Below are 17,098 nucleotides of genomic sequence, written 5' to 3' on the forward strand. Positions count from 1 at the left end.
CCCCAAAGAATCCTGGGAACTGTCATTTATTAAGGGTGCTGGGAGTTGGAGTTGTTAAGAGACACATATTCTCTTCAAGGAGCTCAAATTCTGAGTTCTCTGGGAAACAGGACTCATTGTTAAACCGCTTTGGGAACTGTAGTTCTGTGAAAGGAAAGGGGTCTCCTAAGAACCTGCAGTGCAAAAGTTCCCAGGGTCTTTGAGGAAAGTTATGGCTGTAAAAAGTGGTATAATAGTGCTTTAAAACGTGTGGTATAGATGTGGCCTCAGTTAGATTAATCCCTTTTCATTGACCAAAAAGGTATCCTCATTATTTGGGAACAGACTACTATTATTTTTTTAAGATGAATTGTTTTTAATACAAGTACTTAGAAAAAATTACCAGCGGCAGATCCCATAATAGAAGAGGCACAAGAAGTTTAGTCCTCTGAACAAATGTTCCCAACAGGTGCCTAGTGTAACGTGTGCATATAGTCTAAAAAAAAAAGTAGTATGCTTTTTCAGAATATTGTTTTTATTCATATGCAAAGGTATACAGATTCAGTCATTCAACACACATGATTAATCAAGCAATTTCTTGGAATCAGGTAGCAATCCTGCTTCTCTCCCTTTCTTTCTTGCCCCATTTCACTTGTTTTCCAAGGTATTGCAAAGCTTTGGTTTTCAAATAACGGAGTATTCAACAATATGCAAATTAGCCCATGATATGCAAAGCAGCAGGTCTTGAATCATTTCAACTAAGGGGGGGACACTGGGGTTTTCTCAGCAGGCAGCACATCACAGAACAGAGAAGACAGGCTGAGCCACAAAATAGAAAAATTCAAACTTGCAACTTCTAAAATATTCTCAAAATTGCGAGTTCTCTCCTTGCTCCCCTTATTTGACCACAGTGAGCCTACTAGTTGCCACTGCCCCTTTACTGTAGATTGAAGGGACTGACAGATACTCATTTCTGATCCCAGCCTGTGAGCTAATTAGGCTCACAGATATGTCTTATGCCTTCCTTCTTTCCTGCTGTCTATGGAGGGTATGCAGCTAAGTCATGGTATGAGCAGAATTTGCCCCCTTCCCCAAAAGAAATGCTATTGAAGGTTCCCCCAACCCGCTGGAGCAGGGGAAGGAGTTGTCCTACTCATGCCATGACTTAGGGATGCATCAAATGATGTGCATATGGGAAGTCTACTTCTGAAACATGACCTTCTCTTCTTCTCTTCTCTGTGTGCCCTTGCCCCTGCCTCCCAAATCTGCTCCTGAGGATCCTACAACCCTCAGGAGATTTTGAGAATGTGGGGTTGCAAGAGAGAGGAGAGCATCGGAAAGCTACGTTGTGTAAGCGGAACAGTAGTGTTGGATGCAACCCAGAGATGGATACAACTCTGTGGGTTGAGAGCCATGCCTAGCACTTGGAAGACCAGATGTATCTGCACCTGGGCTTTCCTGAACCTGCCACTCCTCCCCCTTCTCACTCCATCCCTGTCAGGTTCAGAAACAAATATGTGGGCCAAATAAGGTTCTGAACCCGTTACAGAAAAGCGGCAAGAAAGAGGGGAAACACAAGATAACAAAGCATTATCTCCACTTCACAGATGAATGACGAGTAAAATCGCGCATGGCCCAGTTCCTCAACATCTATGGGGCTAGGAATAGCTTAAGATCCTTCTCATTTCTAAAAATATGTAGTTCTATCTCATAAAGGCGCTTTTAGAGGATGAAGGCAACAGGGCATTTCCTCAGCTCTAGTCAGTGTTGGTGAAATTGACTCAACACCTTTCCAGTACTAAGAATTGCCAGCAGCATCATGGAAAACATTCAACCATCTTTCATGGAGGACAGCCTCAGATGAAATTTATTTATTCATTTATTTTTTTAAAAAAATGTTTTTTGGTTTTACGTACCAGATGACTGCAAAATTTGGTCGCCCTAAACAGATTTCCATTTTGTGCTTATTCACTTCCTACTGCCAGATTTTTAAGGTCTCTGGGGCTGGGAATGGTCCTTTTTGCTTGGGCTGTAGTTTCCTGTATGTCAAGGGTGTTTTAGTGTAAATAATAAAAATATATATTTTGTCTAAGAACGTAGCACATTATGATGTAAAAAATGGTATTTTTTGTCAGGAAACTTACCGCATCCATCTCCAGTAGTGTCTCCTAGCTCCCCCCCTCCCCCCGTCCAATTATGTTCCCTTGCTGAATGAAGAGATTTAAATAAACCTTCATAAATGCTGAAATTTGCTGATCTGTGTGCGCTTTTTGGGTGGGGGGAAAGCAAATGCCAAACACCATCAAGTGGATAACAAGGTTATGCTTTCCTTCTTGCTCCTACCAGCCAGAAACAAAGGCTGTGCAAGTACCTCCATGCTCCCAGATGTATAGGTCACTTGGTAAGATATTCTTCTCCCCATCAGATGTCAATGTCACCCCTTTCCCATCAAGATTATTTCAGTCGGAAGCAGCAGCTCCAGAACTCAAGGCAAGAGCGCTTCCGATACCCGTCATGTCTCTTCAAGGCTTCTCCCACCACTCAAGCAGTGGACGATGGTGGGTCTTGCTGAGGCCTGAGTTCTTCCCCCAGCCTGCTCTGTTCAAGCTCACCTATTACAGACATGTACTTAAACTCATTTGGCCGGTGGTTAAACTCTTCTACTAAACGGTAGGTCTCTTCACGGTCCGTGGCATAAAAAAGCTGCACCTGGCTGGCTAGGCACTGGGCTTCTGTGACAGTCTGTAAGATGTAAAACAGAAAGACACACAATTAAAGTTGTCAGGTCAGTGACAGCCCTTCTTCAGTCCAAAGACCACCCTGCTTTCACCAGCTGACCCAAGTCTGGGAATGGACTGTGGATCCATGTATTGTGACTATCCTGTTCTGTGGCATAGGGATGGCTAATCCAGCTGCAATGTAAAAGCCCAGTGCTTGTGGTGCAGAGTCAATCAGGTTCCTGGCCCCACAGCAACACTGGTTATGAAACTGAATGTCACACCACCGTGATACTGCTCTCCCCCAACACTACACCACCTCACAATTGAAGGAGAGCAGGAATTTCAAGATTGAATGCTCATTCATGTCAAAAATCAAATCCAAATAACTCCCAGTGCATTGAAAAACAAATATGTAAAAGAGAACGGTTCGAGGAGACTCTCAGCTGCAAAAACAAAACCCAGCAAGAATGTAAAAAGGAGGGAACAACATGCTGCTTGTGTTCTATAAACCAGGCATGGCCAAACCTGGCCCTCCAGCTGTTTTGGGACTACAATTACCATCATCCCTGACCACTGGTCCTGTTAGCTAGGGATGATGGGAGTTGTAGTCCAAAAACAACTGGAGGGCCAAGTTTGGCCATGCTTGCTATAAACTATAGCTTATGACAGTGGGAATGAACCTGTGCTAGCAACCTGGTGTCTTACCTATGTTCTGATCTGATTTACATTTTAAAGCCTTTGGCAGAAACAGAGCTGGGAGTTCAAGTTCTTCATCTGGCCATGAGAACCAAGGTGCTTACCAAAAATCTAGGATCCATTTCACCTGTCATCAGTACAATGCCCTTTTCCTCTTGTAGCTCAGGATAATGATACAGGACCAACTGGGTGGGTGCAGATTCCCCTCGAGACTAAAGGAAATAAAAATATATATTATATGCAAGTATATGCAATGTGGTCCTTCAAGCAAAAGATCAGAAGCCAGAACTTTCAATAATGAGCTAATCATTTCAAAACTTAATTCAATGCATCTTAAACCTTCCAGGCCCAAAAAGTCACCCACCAGATATAGGAAATCAAAACATTAATAGTCCTAATGAACATTCTAGGTTTGCATGTGAAAAATATGCTGATATTTAGGAATCTGAAGCCTCTGCAACAGAGCTTTCCATGTTAGTGTCACACGTCATGACACATTAGTGTGGCAGCTGCAATGTGTAGGTGTGTCATGCGAATCCTGCACGTGCTCCACCCAGGGCTGGAAAGGGGTTAATTTAACCTCCGGTTTGCTAGTGAAACTGAATCACGAAATGATGCATGTCTAAAAAGTGTCACCAACACGAAAAGTTTGGAAACCTTTGTTCAATAACAATATGAAACTATTTTAGAATGGGACATATAGAAGCCTAAAGCTGAAAAACTCTGAACTACTTTATTTTTCCAGGCAAGGTTTTCTCACAATTATTTTAGTGAGACCAATGTGTTAACATCTATGAAGATATCCTTGCTTGTCAGCCTCTCAAAACCCTTGTTCAACCAGTAGGAACACAAATATTCCAACTCTCAATCTTCCAAAGTTAAAAACAGTTTCTCTTAAAACAGAGGATAGCTGCCATCCAGAGAAAAAGGGGGGGGGAGAGATCCAACCAGGACATGCCATAGGACTTTTGCATTCTGGGCCCTAACTGTGTCCTTCTCACCATGTTAAATTTAAGAGGTAGCTTGAAATGTTAGCACAGTATGTGGGCAACCTTACTCTTCATAGGCAGTCCCTTGAATTAAAGGACTCCTGAATTCTGGACTACAAAGTCAAGAGAGCACAGAAAAGACACATGGGAATGCAAAGAATAGGGAAACTTAAACAAAGAAAACAGGAGAAAGTTGTGATGGGATGTTGAATTTCTCTAAAAGAAGCCGAATGAACTTTCAACAGGAAAAGATAAGGAAGTATTTTAATACAGGACACAGTTAGCTCCAACAACAGTTTAACTTCCCATGTCTGTACTGTACACACCTCTGTACCGAGAGACTTTGAACAATGGTATCTCAGCTTAATAAACTGAGATAAGAATGAACCTTATGGCCATGCATGGCAAGCCCTTCACAACCGGAGCAAACCAAACCAGGTAAGTATTCAATTAACTAGGGATTCCTGTTTCATCCAAACCCAGAATCTTTGACGAACAGTTTAGAACAAGCAAAGCACGAAGCTGACTTTGAAACGTGGCTGAGTATCTTGTCTTGCTCTGAAGTGGTTAGACACTTTTATAACGCTAACAGTAAGGACAAATGAACAACCGTATCTGCAAATATCTGCCTTAGCCTCCATTTTAGAGGAATCTTCTGAAAGCCTCATAACAGAAAAGGCATCCCTTGAAATCCTACAGCTCAAGTAATACTGCATTAACAGTGTCCACGTGAAACAAGGAATTGCCATGTGTTTTATGGAATGTTTTACACAGGAGCAAATGTAATTTAAAAAACACAATTTCTACTTCCAAGTCTGTTTCTGGCAATCAGTTTTGCCAAAGTTCACCTACCTGAACGTTTATCAGAGAAGTGAAGTGGAGTTCTGGTCCTGACCAATGTCCCACAAAAAATTCATAGCCCTCCTTTCTTGGCAGTGGATATAGAAACTGGTGGGGAAATCAAACAGGTTTATTAAATTTAATTAATTTCTTTATCTTTCTTTATTGGATATATACACTGCCCTTCATCGTAAGATCTCTGGGCGGTTAACAAATCCCAGCTCAGGATGAAATCAGAAACATAGAAGCTTCAAGAATAAAATTTTGCAGCCACAATAAATCAAGGTGGGTAGGAAGCATGATAAGCTTGATAAAAAGCTTCATTCCAAAAGAAATCAATCAAGACACATGTGCTATACTTACAGATGGGCAGTCCTGAACTCGTTTCCATATCAGATCAAAAGTCTTTCCCTGTAGAAAGAAGGGGGTGGGGGGAAGGATATTTAACTAACTCTCAGTGCTAGTAAAGAAAGCTTAGGGGTTTGGGGTTTGCTTTTGTTTATTTAAAACATTTATTTACACCCCATCATTCCAATTGCTTGCAGTGGTTTGCAAATAACAAAGCATTAAGAATGGTTAACTCAAAAAATCAAATATTAAAAATGACAGTAATCCACAGTACATATCAACATTAAAACACCTCCTTTTAACTTCTGAAGGCCTATAAAATCAGTAAGACTGATTTTCATGTGTGTGAAAATTCAGCAAAAATAATAATACAATGCCATACTTTTTGAAGAATTCCAACACCTTCTAGTCAGTACTAAGAATATTCAATTTTGCTGCAGGTTTCGATCAATCCATCGGAGGTGTTTGAGTGTTCTTATCTGAATAGCTAATTGCCACTTACAATATCTAGGGACTTTATAAGAAGATTCCATATGCAGATGGACTCTGTATATGTAGGCAACCGCAAGTAGAAAACATTCTTCATTATTTGTTACATTGCCTATTATACACAGAACCTAAGAGACACTGTTTTAATCCCATTTCTTCAAGAAATCAGTCCCTTCTTGGAGGAAAGGGTTCTGTGGCTGCTGAATAACTCAAAACACCTCAGTGACTCATAAAGTGGCCCTTTTTGCACTGGCAGCAAAAAAGAAGGATTTGGACAAAAGAGCAGTAAATTGCAAGGAAGATTAGGATATATAATTTGAAATACACTGTATTTCATGGTGGCTTCCCATTTATAGTCTTGCTTCCATTGCACGGTTCTGTTGGTTTAAGCAGAGGATTTGTTCTATATTTTTATAGTGTTTGTATGGTTTGTCATGGCCTTCAGCTAGCACAATAAACTTACTAACTTAACTGTAACTGCTAAGAGCAAAATGTATCTTGCTTAGCAGACCTGTGTGCCCTAAACTCAACAGCGCTCACACTGTTGTGTATTGACTGTACTTACAGGAATAACTGCATAAACTGTGTCTTCTCCAGAATAATACTGCTTCCATATCTGAAAGAGAAGGAAGGAAGGAAGGAAGGAAGGAAGGAAGGAAGGAAGGAAGGAAGGAAGGAAGGAAGGAAGGAAGAAAGAAGTACATTAACTTCATAGACCATCACCTAAGATGACTTAGTGATAGCTAACTAAGTCATACTTGGTGTGGACCCACTGAAATCAATGAACTTATGTTATTTACCATGAATTTCAATCGGTCTACCCTGAGGGTGTCTAACACTACAATCCTAACCATGTCTACACAAAAGTAAGTCCTACTGAATGCAACAGAATTTACTCACAAGTAAGTAGGTTTAGAATTGCAGCCTTTGTTGAAAACCACCCAAATGCAATAATCCTATATGAACATTACTACTTACATGAACTGCCAACCTAGCAGTTCGAAAGCACCTCTGGGTGCAAGTAGATAAATAGGGACCGCTTAGCAGCGGGAAGGTAAATGGCGTTTCCGTGTGCGGCTCTGGCTCGCCAGAGCAGCGATGTCACGCTGGCCACGTGACCCGGAAGTGTCTCCGGACAGCGCTGGCCCCTGGCCTCTTGAGTGAGATGGGCGCACAACCCCAGAGTCTGTCAAGACTGGCCCGTACGGGCAGGGGTACCTTTACCTTTTACTTATATGATTAGTCAATACTAATGGAAGCTTGGCCTTGACTGTTGCATTTTTCAGTCCTGATGGATTTGATCTGCTTGGAATAAACAGAAGATCACTGCACAATTATTTTATTTATTTACTGCCTAAGTGGCTAACCTTTCCCCCCCCCCCAGCCACATTCACCTTAGGCCAAGCATCTGGGGTCACATGCTAGGGGTGGGTGCAGCCACCCAACACTATTGCACATATTTTTGCATGCCCACAGATAGCCTCCCTCTCCTCAGGTAATGTGCTGAGGAGTGGAAATTATGGCCCACTCTCTGCTCATCACTGACTGATCAGATGCTCTAGGAGGGGCTAAGTTGAATCCTCGACAGGGTGCTGGGCTACAACCATCCCAGCACAGTATCTGATGTTTTTAATTTTTACTGCCATCAAATAATTCCATTGAGTCTAGGGGCATAGGAAAAAATTGATGGGGGGAGGCTGGATCAAGCTTCTGAATGGGGAGTTAGTTAGCCATTCACAGATGTCTATCCTATCCATCAGCAGGGCTTTCAGGGCAGCTAACAATTCAAACATATGGACACCATAAAAGAAATAATAATAAAATAGCATGCAGAAGTATAAAACAACAACAACAAAAATCTTTATGTTGACAAGATACCCTTTGGAATATCTGAAAATGTCATCAATCAGTGTGTATGCATCTTATCTCCTTCCCCCACGCACACTCCCTTTCTTCTTGCTTGTTTTCTCTGGGTTATACCCAGTGGTAGTCATACTTTGAACATACTTATTGAAATTAATGGGAATGACAAACTTAGGTACATTAATTTTAATGGGCTTAACTGAGTAGAACTTAGCTGGATACAATCCAGCCATCAGAATGGGCGGGTGTGTGTGTGGCGGTTTTATTCTATTTAAATAAATAAGCATAAGCTGATGTTTAAAAGGACCTGGGGAAAACAAAAAGGTCTCCATCTGATATTAAAAATACACCAGGGTGGGTGCTAAGTGACCCTTCTTCCAGAGAGTATTCTAAAAGTGGGCTACCACTACAAAAAAGACCCTATCCTTGGTAGGGACCCATCACACCACACAATGAAAGAAAGGGGCACCCAAACAGCATCTGATGAAGAGCTCAGTGAACAGGCAAGCAATATATGGGAACAGACTTCTGCCCATTACTGTTCTCACAAGGAAATTATCTCTTTGCATAACTATAAGTTTATCATTATGAGTGAATAGCAGCTGCCTGATCCATAACAGACACTTCCCTGTATTTCACACCTGATAGCAGTCTCCTATTTTTATTCACAGCTGGTGTCTCCATGTAAGAAACAGGCATGTGTGAAATGGCCCAGAGTGTCTTATGAGCCGCTGGATATATATCTATAGCTACATATCTACTTTCACAAGTTAGCATGAAGAAATACTTTCTGTCGAGATAAAAGATTAACAAAAGCTAAATGGAAAATGTTTCTACCACTTCAGTTTGGATCACCTGTTTTATTTCGTCGGGCTTCTTCCGTTTCATCATCTCCACATTAAGGATAGAATCAAGTGTCTGCAACAAATGACAACAATTAACAACATAAACTGAAACATATGATATGAGGAAAAGAAACAAAAAGTCTGAATTATTGCACATACAAACATGGACAAATCCATCGTGAAAGACAAAAATGCAGCAATGCCCAATAGGAAGGTATAATAGTAATTATAAAACTTCTGTGAAACCTAATGGGCTGTCAGGGGAGAAGGGGGGGGGAGGTAGGAAACAGAGCACAAAATCTGACAGCTCATAAGAGGTAATCAAACACCTGCCTGCCTGGTGCCCTCTAGCTGTTTTGGATGACAACTCCCATCAGCACCAGCAGGCACAAGAAGCTGTAGTCCAAATAGATTGAAGGCAACTGGCTGGTGGTCGCAGAACTAGACTCTGCTGGTTCCTCACAAGACTTTATGTAGAAGATCTCATTAAAAAAACAGCTGCCTGTCTGCATCCTCAGAAGGAGAACTTTGCTGACAGTCACACATAAGCCAAAGGCTGAACATGAACTGAAAGTCAAGTCCTTCATACATAATCCCAAGTAAGATAAATAAGAAAAGAAAGGCTACTTTACAAAAATACCAGCTTACCTTATTTTTTGTGAACCCATGAAGTGATTCTTTGAACTAAGATTAAACATAAAAATACTTATTTTAAATAGATACCCTTCATGCCATCATAACCTTATTAAAGAAAAAATTGTTAAAGCTATTTATCCAGGAAGGAGAGCAATCTAGACACATACACACATACCCAGATAGTTAAAAATAATACATCGGCCAAGGCATTGTGTGGAAAACATTGCAATTAATGGTAGTGTAGAACACAGATTTCCTGATGATATAATGTGAAATTGCAGATTTGGAGGGGGGGGGGATGCCGAAATAAAAAAACTTCCAATCCTTTATAGGGAAAACCTTTTTTGATATTATTGAGAGTTTTTCTGATAAAAATATACATTGTCACAAAAACAACTGGGCAGCAATGTCAGTTTATTGGATAATAAAGTCCTTTTAAAAACTTTTACAGGGCAACCCTATACACACCCACCCAAGACAGTCTCATTCAACTTAATGGGGCTTACCTCTAAGTAGACATGCACTGGATTGTATTATCGAAGTATATTTTTTTAAGCACCAAATTAAGGAGATAGCGGGTTCCCCCCACCCCGTTCCGCCAATTGCTAATCATTTTAACACAAGCATTTACAAAAACTGTTGGTGGCTTTTACAACGTATAAAAATCATCTGACAACATTGAATACCTACTTTTTTACTTCAGAAACAGTGTTTTATTGATATGCCAACATATGCAGATTCAGATATACAGGAAAGAAGTGGCCAACCTGCACTAGTTACATTTTCTGTGTGGTCATGTAAAATGTGTGTCTATACCGAAACAAACACGTTTTGTTAAGCTAACTGGAATGCAAAATCTAGCAAACATCACAAAGGCTTTCATCAATTTGTTTGAAAAGCATTTAGCATAAAAACAAGACAGGAACCCATCTGTGCACAGCTACACACATTCACACACATGTAAACAGAAGTCAGGAATAAATAAAATATCTGACAAATGGAGTTTGGATATTGGCCTTGCCTTTTCCTCCATCAGTCTGACAAACTCTGCTTGCTTCGAATCTCCCACCGGCTGCTTTTTCACTTCGCTCCTTTGATCCAGTCGGGATTCAAAAATTTCTGGATTGGATCTGAATCAAAGTTCGAACTGATTATATAGCTGCCAGGCACTCGCGGGTGTTTCATTTCCAGCTCATTCCCGCCCGATCCCAAGCAGCTCAGGGTGAGTCAAAAACATATCCGTTTAGCTTTCCTTTCAATCCCCGCGAGCAAAACAACAGGATGGCAGGAGAGCAGCAACCCATAAGCGCAGGGCTAAGTCTTGCAAGAGCAAAACTACAAGCAGCAACTCTTTCTGATTGATAGTAAAGGTAAAGGTAAAGGTACCCCTGCCCGTACGGGCCAGTCTTGACAGACTCTGGGGTTGTGCGCCCATCTCACTTAAGAGGCCAGGGGCCAGCGCTGTCCGGAGACACTTCCGGGTCACATGGCCAGTGTGACATCGCTGCTCTGGCGAGCCAGAGCTGCACACGGAAACGCCGTTTACCTTCCCGCTGGTAAGCGGTCCCTATTTATCTACTTGCACCCGGAGGTGCTTTCGAACTGCTAGGTTGGCAGGCGCTGGGACCGAGCAGCGGGAGCGCACCCCGCAGCAGGGATTCGAACCGCCGACCTTTTGATCAGCAAGTCCTAGGCGCTGAGGCTTTAACCCACAGCGCCACCTGTGTCCCTTCTGATTGATAGCAGCTCCTAAATCAGGGGACCTTGAATCCACAAAAGGTTAGGGCGGAGAGTAAACAACCATATGAGGAGGTGTGGCAAAGCAAAGTTTTTAAAATACGGGAGAGGCGGGTGAGAGCCTGATCCTGAAACGAGTCCCACTGCGAGTCCAATGGAGTTACAAGTGTACCCAGGGTTGCTTACATACCCTTGTCTAGTGCTTTTTTTTTCTGGGGGAGGGGGATGCCGCTAAACATTTTGTGAATCTTTGTACTTTTCTCCATTTACTGCCTTTATTTTCCAGGATTTGAACTACAAAATGGTGATTTTCTTGAGTCATAATGATAGTACTCCTAAACATATCTTTTTAAGGGGGGGGGGGGGAGCACTGCCCTTGCCATACACAAAGAGCTTGCCTAAGCGAAGCAGGGGAAAGGGCACCCTTGCTCAGTTTGGGACTTGGAGGTTGCTATCAGATCCCCGCTTCTTCCCACCCCACCCCCCTCAAAATAATAGTAACTCAGGAGGGATTCGGGCCCATCATGTTCCCCGGTCCTCTGCCCGGGACATCTCTGCTTCCTCTGTTACCTGCGGAGCTCCTGGATCTTGCCTTGGTACTTGGCGAAGAAGGGGTTCGCCTCCAGGCCGCCGCCGCCCGCCGCCCCGCGAACCGAGACCGCCAGAAGTCGAGGCTGCGGGGGCAGCAGCAGGCCCAGAGGCCGCAGGGCGGCGAAGCGCCCCACCAGCGCCCCTCGGGACAGCCCCAGCCCCGCCGCCCCCCACCACAGCTGCTGCAGGTGCCCCGCCGCCATGCCGCTCCTGTCGGCCCACATCCGCGGAGAGCAACGCGGAACACCGCCCTCCTCTCCGCCGCGGCCCCGGCACAAAAGTTCCGGCGGAGGAAGAAACAACAGGCGGCGGGAGGGCGAGCTGCAGCGACTCCTTTTGAATGGGCGGCGGCGGACGCGGGGAAGGAGGGTACAGGAAGCCCCCTAATCTCTGAGGGTGCGCTGCTGCTGCTGCTGCTGCTGCTACAGCTACAGGTCGATCCTGTGCAGTTTGGGTACGGAGGAAGCTCCCCCAGACCGGCTCCGACGGCTAAATCCTTTCTCCACGGCAAAGGTGTAGAGCACGGGATGGTCTATACGTGCCAGAATTACGTTTAAGCTAAACAAGCTATAGCTTAGGGCCCCACTCTCTTGGGGGGCCCCAAATGATTTAAAGGAAAAAACCACTGGATGTACATTTCCAAAGATAAAAAAATAAAACCTACATGCAGCAACAGTGTTTTGTGTTGTGTAGGCTCCTATGATGTAAGTAATGAGCCCCGCCTGCTCGCCAAAATACCACTGGTTTGCTTATTTCTATATATAGTGTTATGTAGTGAAGTTCACCCTGGGCCAGCAGGGGGATACTGTACATAGTTTTCACTCAGGTCTGTAGATAGTTTTCACTCAGGTCCATGTCAGTTATTTTAGGCGGGAAACTCTGGGTTGTTGTTGTTACAATGTTGACAGCCGGCTGCCTATAAAAGCAGGCCGGCTGAGCTGTTTGCTGTTCAGTCTTCTGTTCCAGCTTACAAAATAAAGAGCTGCTTGGAGAAATCGCTGTTGTCTGCCATGTCTACCCACTATTTTACATACAGGGTGCCTACATTCTGTATGGACTGGTTGCATGGCAACATGTGCAAATGGCTTCAGATACCTATTAGGTCCATAAATTACCACATATTCAACACAAAAAACAGCAACAATTTGTTGTTGACAAAGGACAGCTGGACATATAAAGGGCCTCATTACCTTCAGTACCTTACAGCCTCATCAAACCTAAATCCAGCCCTGTCCTTACCACACCTCAGGAGATGCTATGAGGCAAGGACACATTCACAACCTGCCTTATTTCACTGTCCCAGGGAGATGGGAGTTTGGGGGTGTCATGGGGAACTAGATCCAGCTGCCTTGCCCTCCTGGGACTAGGAATTAAGGGGTGAGCCAAGGCCTCGAGGACTGCCTTAAGATATCCAGTAGCGAAAGCAGGCCTGGGAGAGAATCTTCAGTTCACTTGAAAGTGTGAGCAACTGCCATCTTCAGTTCAGTTGGAAGTGCAGGCAACTGTCTTATTCCTCCTGTGTTGCATAACAAGGAGCTGTTTCTCCTATTTCCACAGGCAAAGTCAGGGCAGAGAGGGGAACCATCCTGAAGATGTATGCCCCACTCCCACCTCAAAAGTTTTTCAAGACGCTCCTTGATTTTCTTTCCAGTCTAACTCGCTTGCTGGATGGGAGCCAATGTTACTTGTAGTTCAGCAACAACTGGAGGGCACCAGGTTGAAGAAGGCCATTTATATGGAGTGGTCAGGCACACAAGAAGCTGCTTTATTCCAGGGCAGACACTTTGTGCAGCCAGCCAAGCCTTGCCTATCCTCCTCCTTTGAGGTAGATTTAAAATTCCAAACAGTGAAAATCAAATCAATCAAATCAAAAACCTCGCCCATTAAGTAGGGACACTTTTCTTCAGCTCAGTGGAAAGTGCAGAGGACAGGTGTTTGTGCGTTCAGTTGGACTGAAGATGGCAGTTAACTGCACTTTGAAACTGAGCTGAAGGTGGCAGTTGCCCACGCTTTCAACTGAACCAAGGATTCTCTGTCCTAGGGCTACTGTTGCCACTGGGCATCTTCAGGCAGACCCCCAGACCTTGGCCCTCCCCTAAATTCCCTCCCACAAACTTCCCCCTCAATTTCCATTTTGGAGACCCCAATGTGATGCTGGAATTCCCCTTAGAGGCAGTATATTGCTTTATGACAGGTAACAAAATACAGAGGATTATTAAACTATCCACAAGTGGTCATATTGCCTTTGGGGTGGTCTTTAATTTTCTGGAATGTTTGTGTATGTGCTAAAGTTTCACCATTATTCCTTTTATTCCTTTTGCTAATTTTGGTTTTCGTGCTAATTTTTCACAATTCTTTTCACAAAGACAGCTATCTGCCACTCTCTCTTGTCTGAAGTTGCTATGGTGGCAGCATGAAGGTCCTTCCAAAATTTGGTGATGATACGTACCATGGATTAAGGCTTTGTTAAGGTCCTGGTTTTCTTTCAAATACAAATTCAGTAAAGCCAGCTCTGGGGTTCTGGTGACACATGCAATTTTATTGATGCCATCCATCATCTGTTCCCAAAACCTTGCCACCATAGGGCATGCCTGCCCCCTACTTCCTCCTGCCAGCCCTTTAGGTTTGGCAGAAGTCTCATGCTATTGTAGTACTGCTCTCTTGGAGGTTTTTCAGGGTTCCCATCAACTACCGCTGGCCCAAAATGATGAAGAGGGAAGGGAGGAAGAGAAATATTACTGATGAAAACATTGATTTATAAACAGTTTTACAGCCAGAATCTATTGATGTGGTGTATTTGAAGATGAAAAAACAAGAGAAAACCAAAGATATAGGTTCCAAAAATAATAAGAAAAAACAATTACCGGTACAATTTTATTACAATTCCAAAGGATAACGGTGATTATTTAACCAAGGATCTAAACTAGGATGATTATCTAACCAAGTCCTACTCAAACCCACTGGGGCCCATCTGTTTCAATTGAAATACTTCTGAGTAGGACTAATATGGGGTACAGCCCTGACTGCTAGTACCAATAATAAACAAAATCCAGAATCTAATCCTAGGGGCACGTCCTTATGAGTAAGCAGACAGAAGAGGAGGAAGAAAGCCAGGCTGGAGCAGGCTGTGGCCGAGAGCCTGCAAAGGGAAGCCCAGGGTGGGAAGCAAGGCCTTCTCCACCTGAGGAGAAGCTCATCCTCCTTTTCTCCTGCTTGTCTGCCTGGCTTTCCTGTGTTTTGAGCCCCCCCCCCCCGAATGGTATCCTAGCTGCCATTGTCTCATGATAAGGCTTTGGAGTGTTCAGCTCTTTGCAGTTCTAGTCCAACGACACCAATCACTTCATCCATATGCTCTTAGTTCGTTTTTCCTTCCTTCCATAGAATTGGAAAAACAAATAGCCTAACATTGTGAAGACAGATTTGACACATTCCCAAGTGTTTGTGGATCAATAATGATTATCTCCAGTGGTAAGTCTAGTTTCTAACGCATTAAGCAAGCTTAACTTTTTCTTCTGCAGGTAGTACAACAAGCAGTTGTGTGCATGCCATTGCTCTAGGGCATGTGCATGGGCAGACTGGTTGGCTACAGCTGTATCTGGCACATTAGGGTGTGGGTGTGTGGGTGTGTGCGCGCACGCGCATGTGTATGAGGAAGAGAATGATGCCAGTTTCTACTCCAGAATCACAAAAGGAGTTCATGTCATTCTGGCACCTGCTTGCCAATGCTTGTTGCACTCTGTGGAAGCTCTCTGTTAAAACTTTTGGAATTATGGTGTAGCACTTACAGGCACGGAGAGAGAAGCAGACATATTTCATCCTCCGTGCAGAATCCACAAGATTGAATTTGGTAGGTGATAGATAGCAAACATAGTGTGCTCTAGGTGCTGAAGACTCAAACTCTCATCACCCCTGACCATGGGCCCTGCTGGCTGGGGATGATGGGACCTGTAGTCCCAAAACATTTGGAGGGCCATAAATTGGCAACCCCTGTGGTGGCTACACAACATCACATTTCCTTAGCAGGTGGCAGGATGACCTTGCTACCATTTGGTCCCCATTTTCTTAGCTGAGATATATATGATCCATACATATCCAGTACAACCTCCAAATATCCTCCCCCCATGCTCACAAGAGAGCAGGGAGAAAGGATGGAGGAATGCAGCTTTGTTGTTAATCACAACTTGACCTCACAGATTATCCAATAAGGATAATTAGGATAATGTGAAATGTCTTGGGAAACTAGTGGACATTAATTCTACTATAAACTTGGTAACATAGTACTCTGATATCTTGTAATGGAAGTAGATAAAAAAGGAGGAACTCATAACACAACTTCTTTTAATGTGTTTATCAGTTTCCACGGCTGAAGCCTTAACCCAGTAGTCAGATTAGGATTGACATATTTGTTTCTTCAGCTGCTGTAGCAGCATCTGAAGAAGTTCAATAGTCATTCTAGTCCTCTTTATCCCTTTTTGGATCATAACCCATATTTGCATAGCTTTGATTATCATAACTCAGAATCAGCTTTATAAAAATTAGGGAAAACATTACGTAGAATTTCTAAAAGCTCTTTGCGAATACCACCTTCACTTTTCTCCAAAACCACAAAAACTTGAAAAAGTTACACCCCCAAAGGCCTAAATTCCATGTCAGAGGCCAGAAGTTGGTGCACCACAGTGAAACTAACTATGCATTGCTATGCCCCTATTTTGATGGAAGTATATTAAAAAACAGCCCATACTGAGTGGGGCTGTGAGATAGCTGTTTAAACACTAACATGCACACAAATACACACGTATTTGGACAAACCTTTCAATCAAAACAGAATTCTACAATGGGGTTTTGGAATCATTTTTGTAATATTACATACTAGAAGTTTGTTTTTCGTTTTTTAAGTATATGCCTTTGCCATGTGTTGCAGTCTTACAAGACTAAATTATAGTACACATTACTCTTCTGACTATCTGCAGGTCTGCTGCCCGTCTACTTTGGAAGTCTAGGATTTTGTTACATGCTGGTATTCATTTGTATGCTATTTTTTCAATGGAGGAAAGGAATCCAGCAGAAGCGACGTGCAAAAGCCTGGGTGAAACAGCTGAAAACGGAATCGTATTTCCAGCGCGCATTGGCTCACAAGGAAGCCGAACCTGGAAATAAAGCAGAAACCTGCAGTCCTGAGTCTGATAGCATCCAAAAACCACAAGACAGTTTCTCGGCCAGTGAGATCACCATAGATAGCAGTGGCGATTCCATCCCATCAGCTCAAGAGCCGTACAAGCCAGTGTTTCAGGAAATACCATGCACCTGTGTGCTCTCTCACATGCCGCCACTGCTTGAGCATTCAGCTTCTTACCCTTGCTCGAGC

The 17,098-nt window shown here is 43.3% G+C and overlaps 1 protein-coding gene and 1 long non-coding RNA gene across 2 annotated transcripts; one reads left to right on the top strand and one right to left on the bottom strand.

Annotated features, from left to right (window-relative positions):
• Window positions 1–496: 496 nt before the first annotated feature.
• Window positions 497–11,972, bottom strand: ATPAF1 (ATP synthase mitochondrial F1 complex assembly factor 1). The gene is made up of 9 exons (XM_081914021.1): window positions 11,713–11,972; window positions 10,427–10,535; window positions 9,418–9,453; window positions 8,780–8,842; window positions 6,627–6,677; window positions 5,588–5,635; window positions 5,237–5,332; window positions 3,500–3,607; window positions 497–2,721 (listed from the first exon to the last, which is right to left on the bottom strand). The coding sequence occupies exons 1-9, from the start codon at window positions 11,955–11,957 to the stop codon at window positions 2,521–2,523; spliced, it is 957 nt and encodes a 318-aa protein (XP_081770147.1). The 5' UTR covers window positions 11,958–11,972; the 3' UTR covers window positions 497–2,520.
• A 1,592-nt stretch (window positions 11,973–13,564) lies between these two features.
• Window positions 13,565–15,183, top strand: LOC309371425. The gene is made up of 3 exons (XR_014169099.1): window positions 13,565–13,927; window positions 14,100–14,204; window positions 15,115–15,183. It is a non-coding gene; the product is annotated as an uncharacterized lncRNA (long non-coding RNA).
• The last annotated feature ends 1,915 nt before the right edge of the window (window positions 15,184–17,098 follow it).

Source organism: Podarcis melisellensis (assembly GCF_964234715.1).
Source record: "Podarcis melisellensis genome assembly, chromosome: 6".
Classification (NCBI taxonomy): domain Eukaryota; kingdom Metazoa; phylum Chordata; class Lepidosauria; order Squamata; family Lacertidae; genus Podarcis; species Podarcis melisellensis.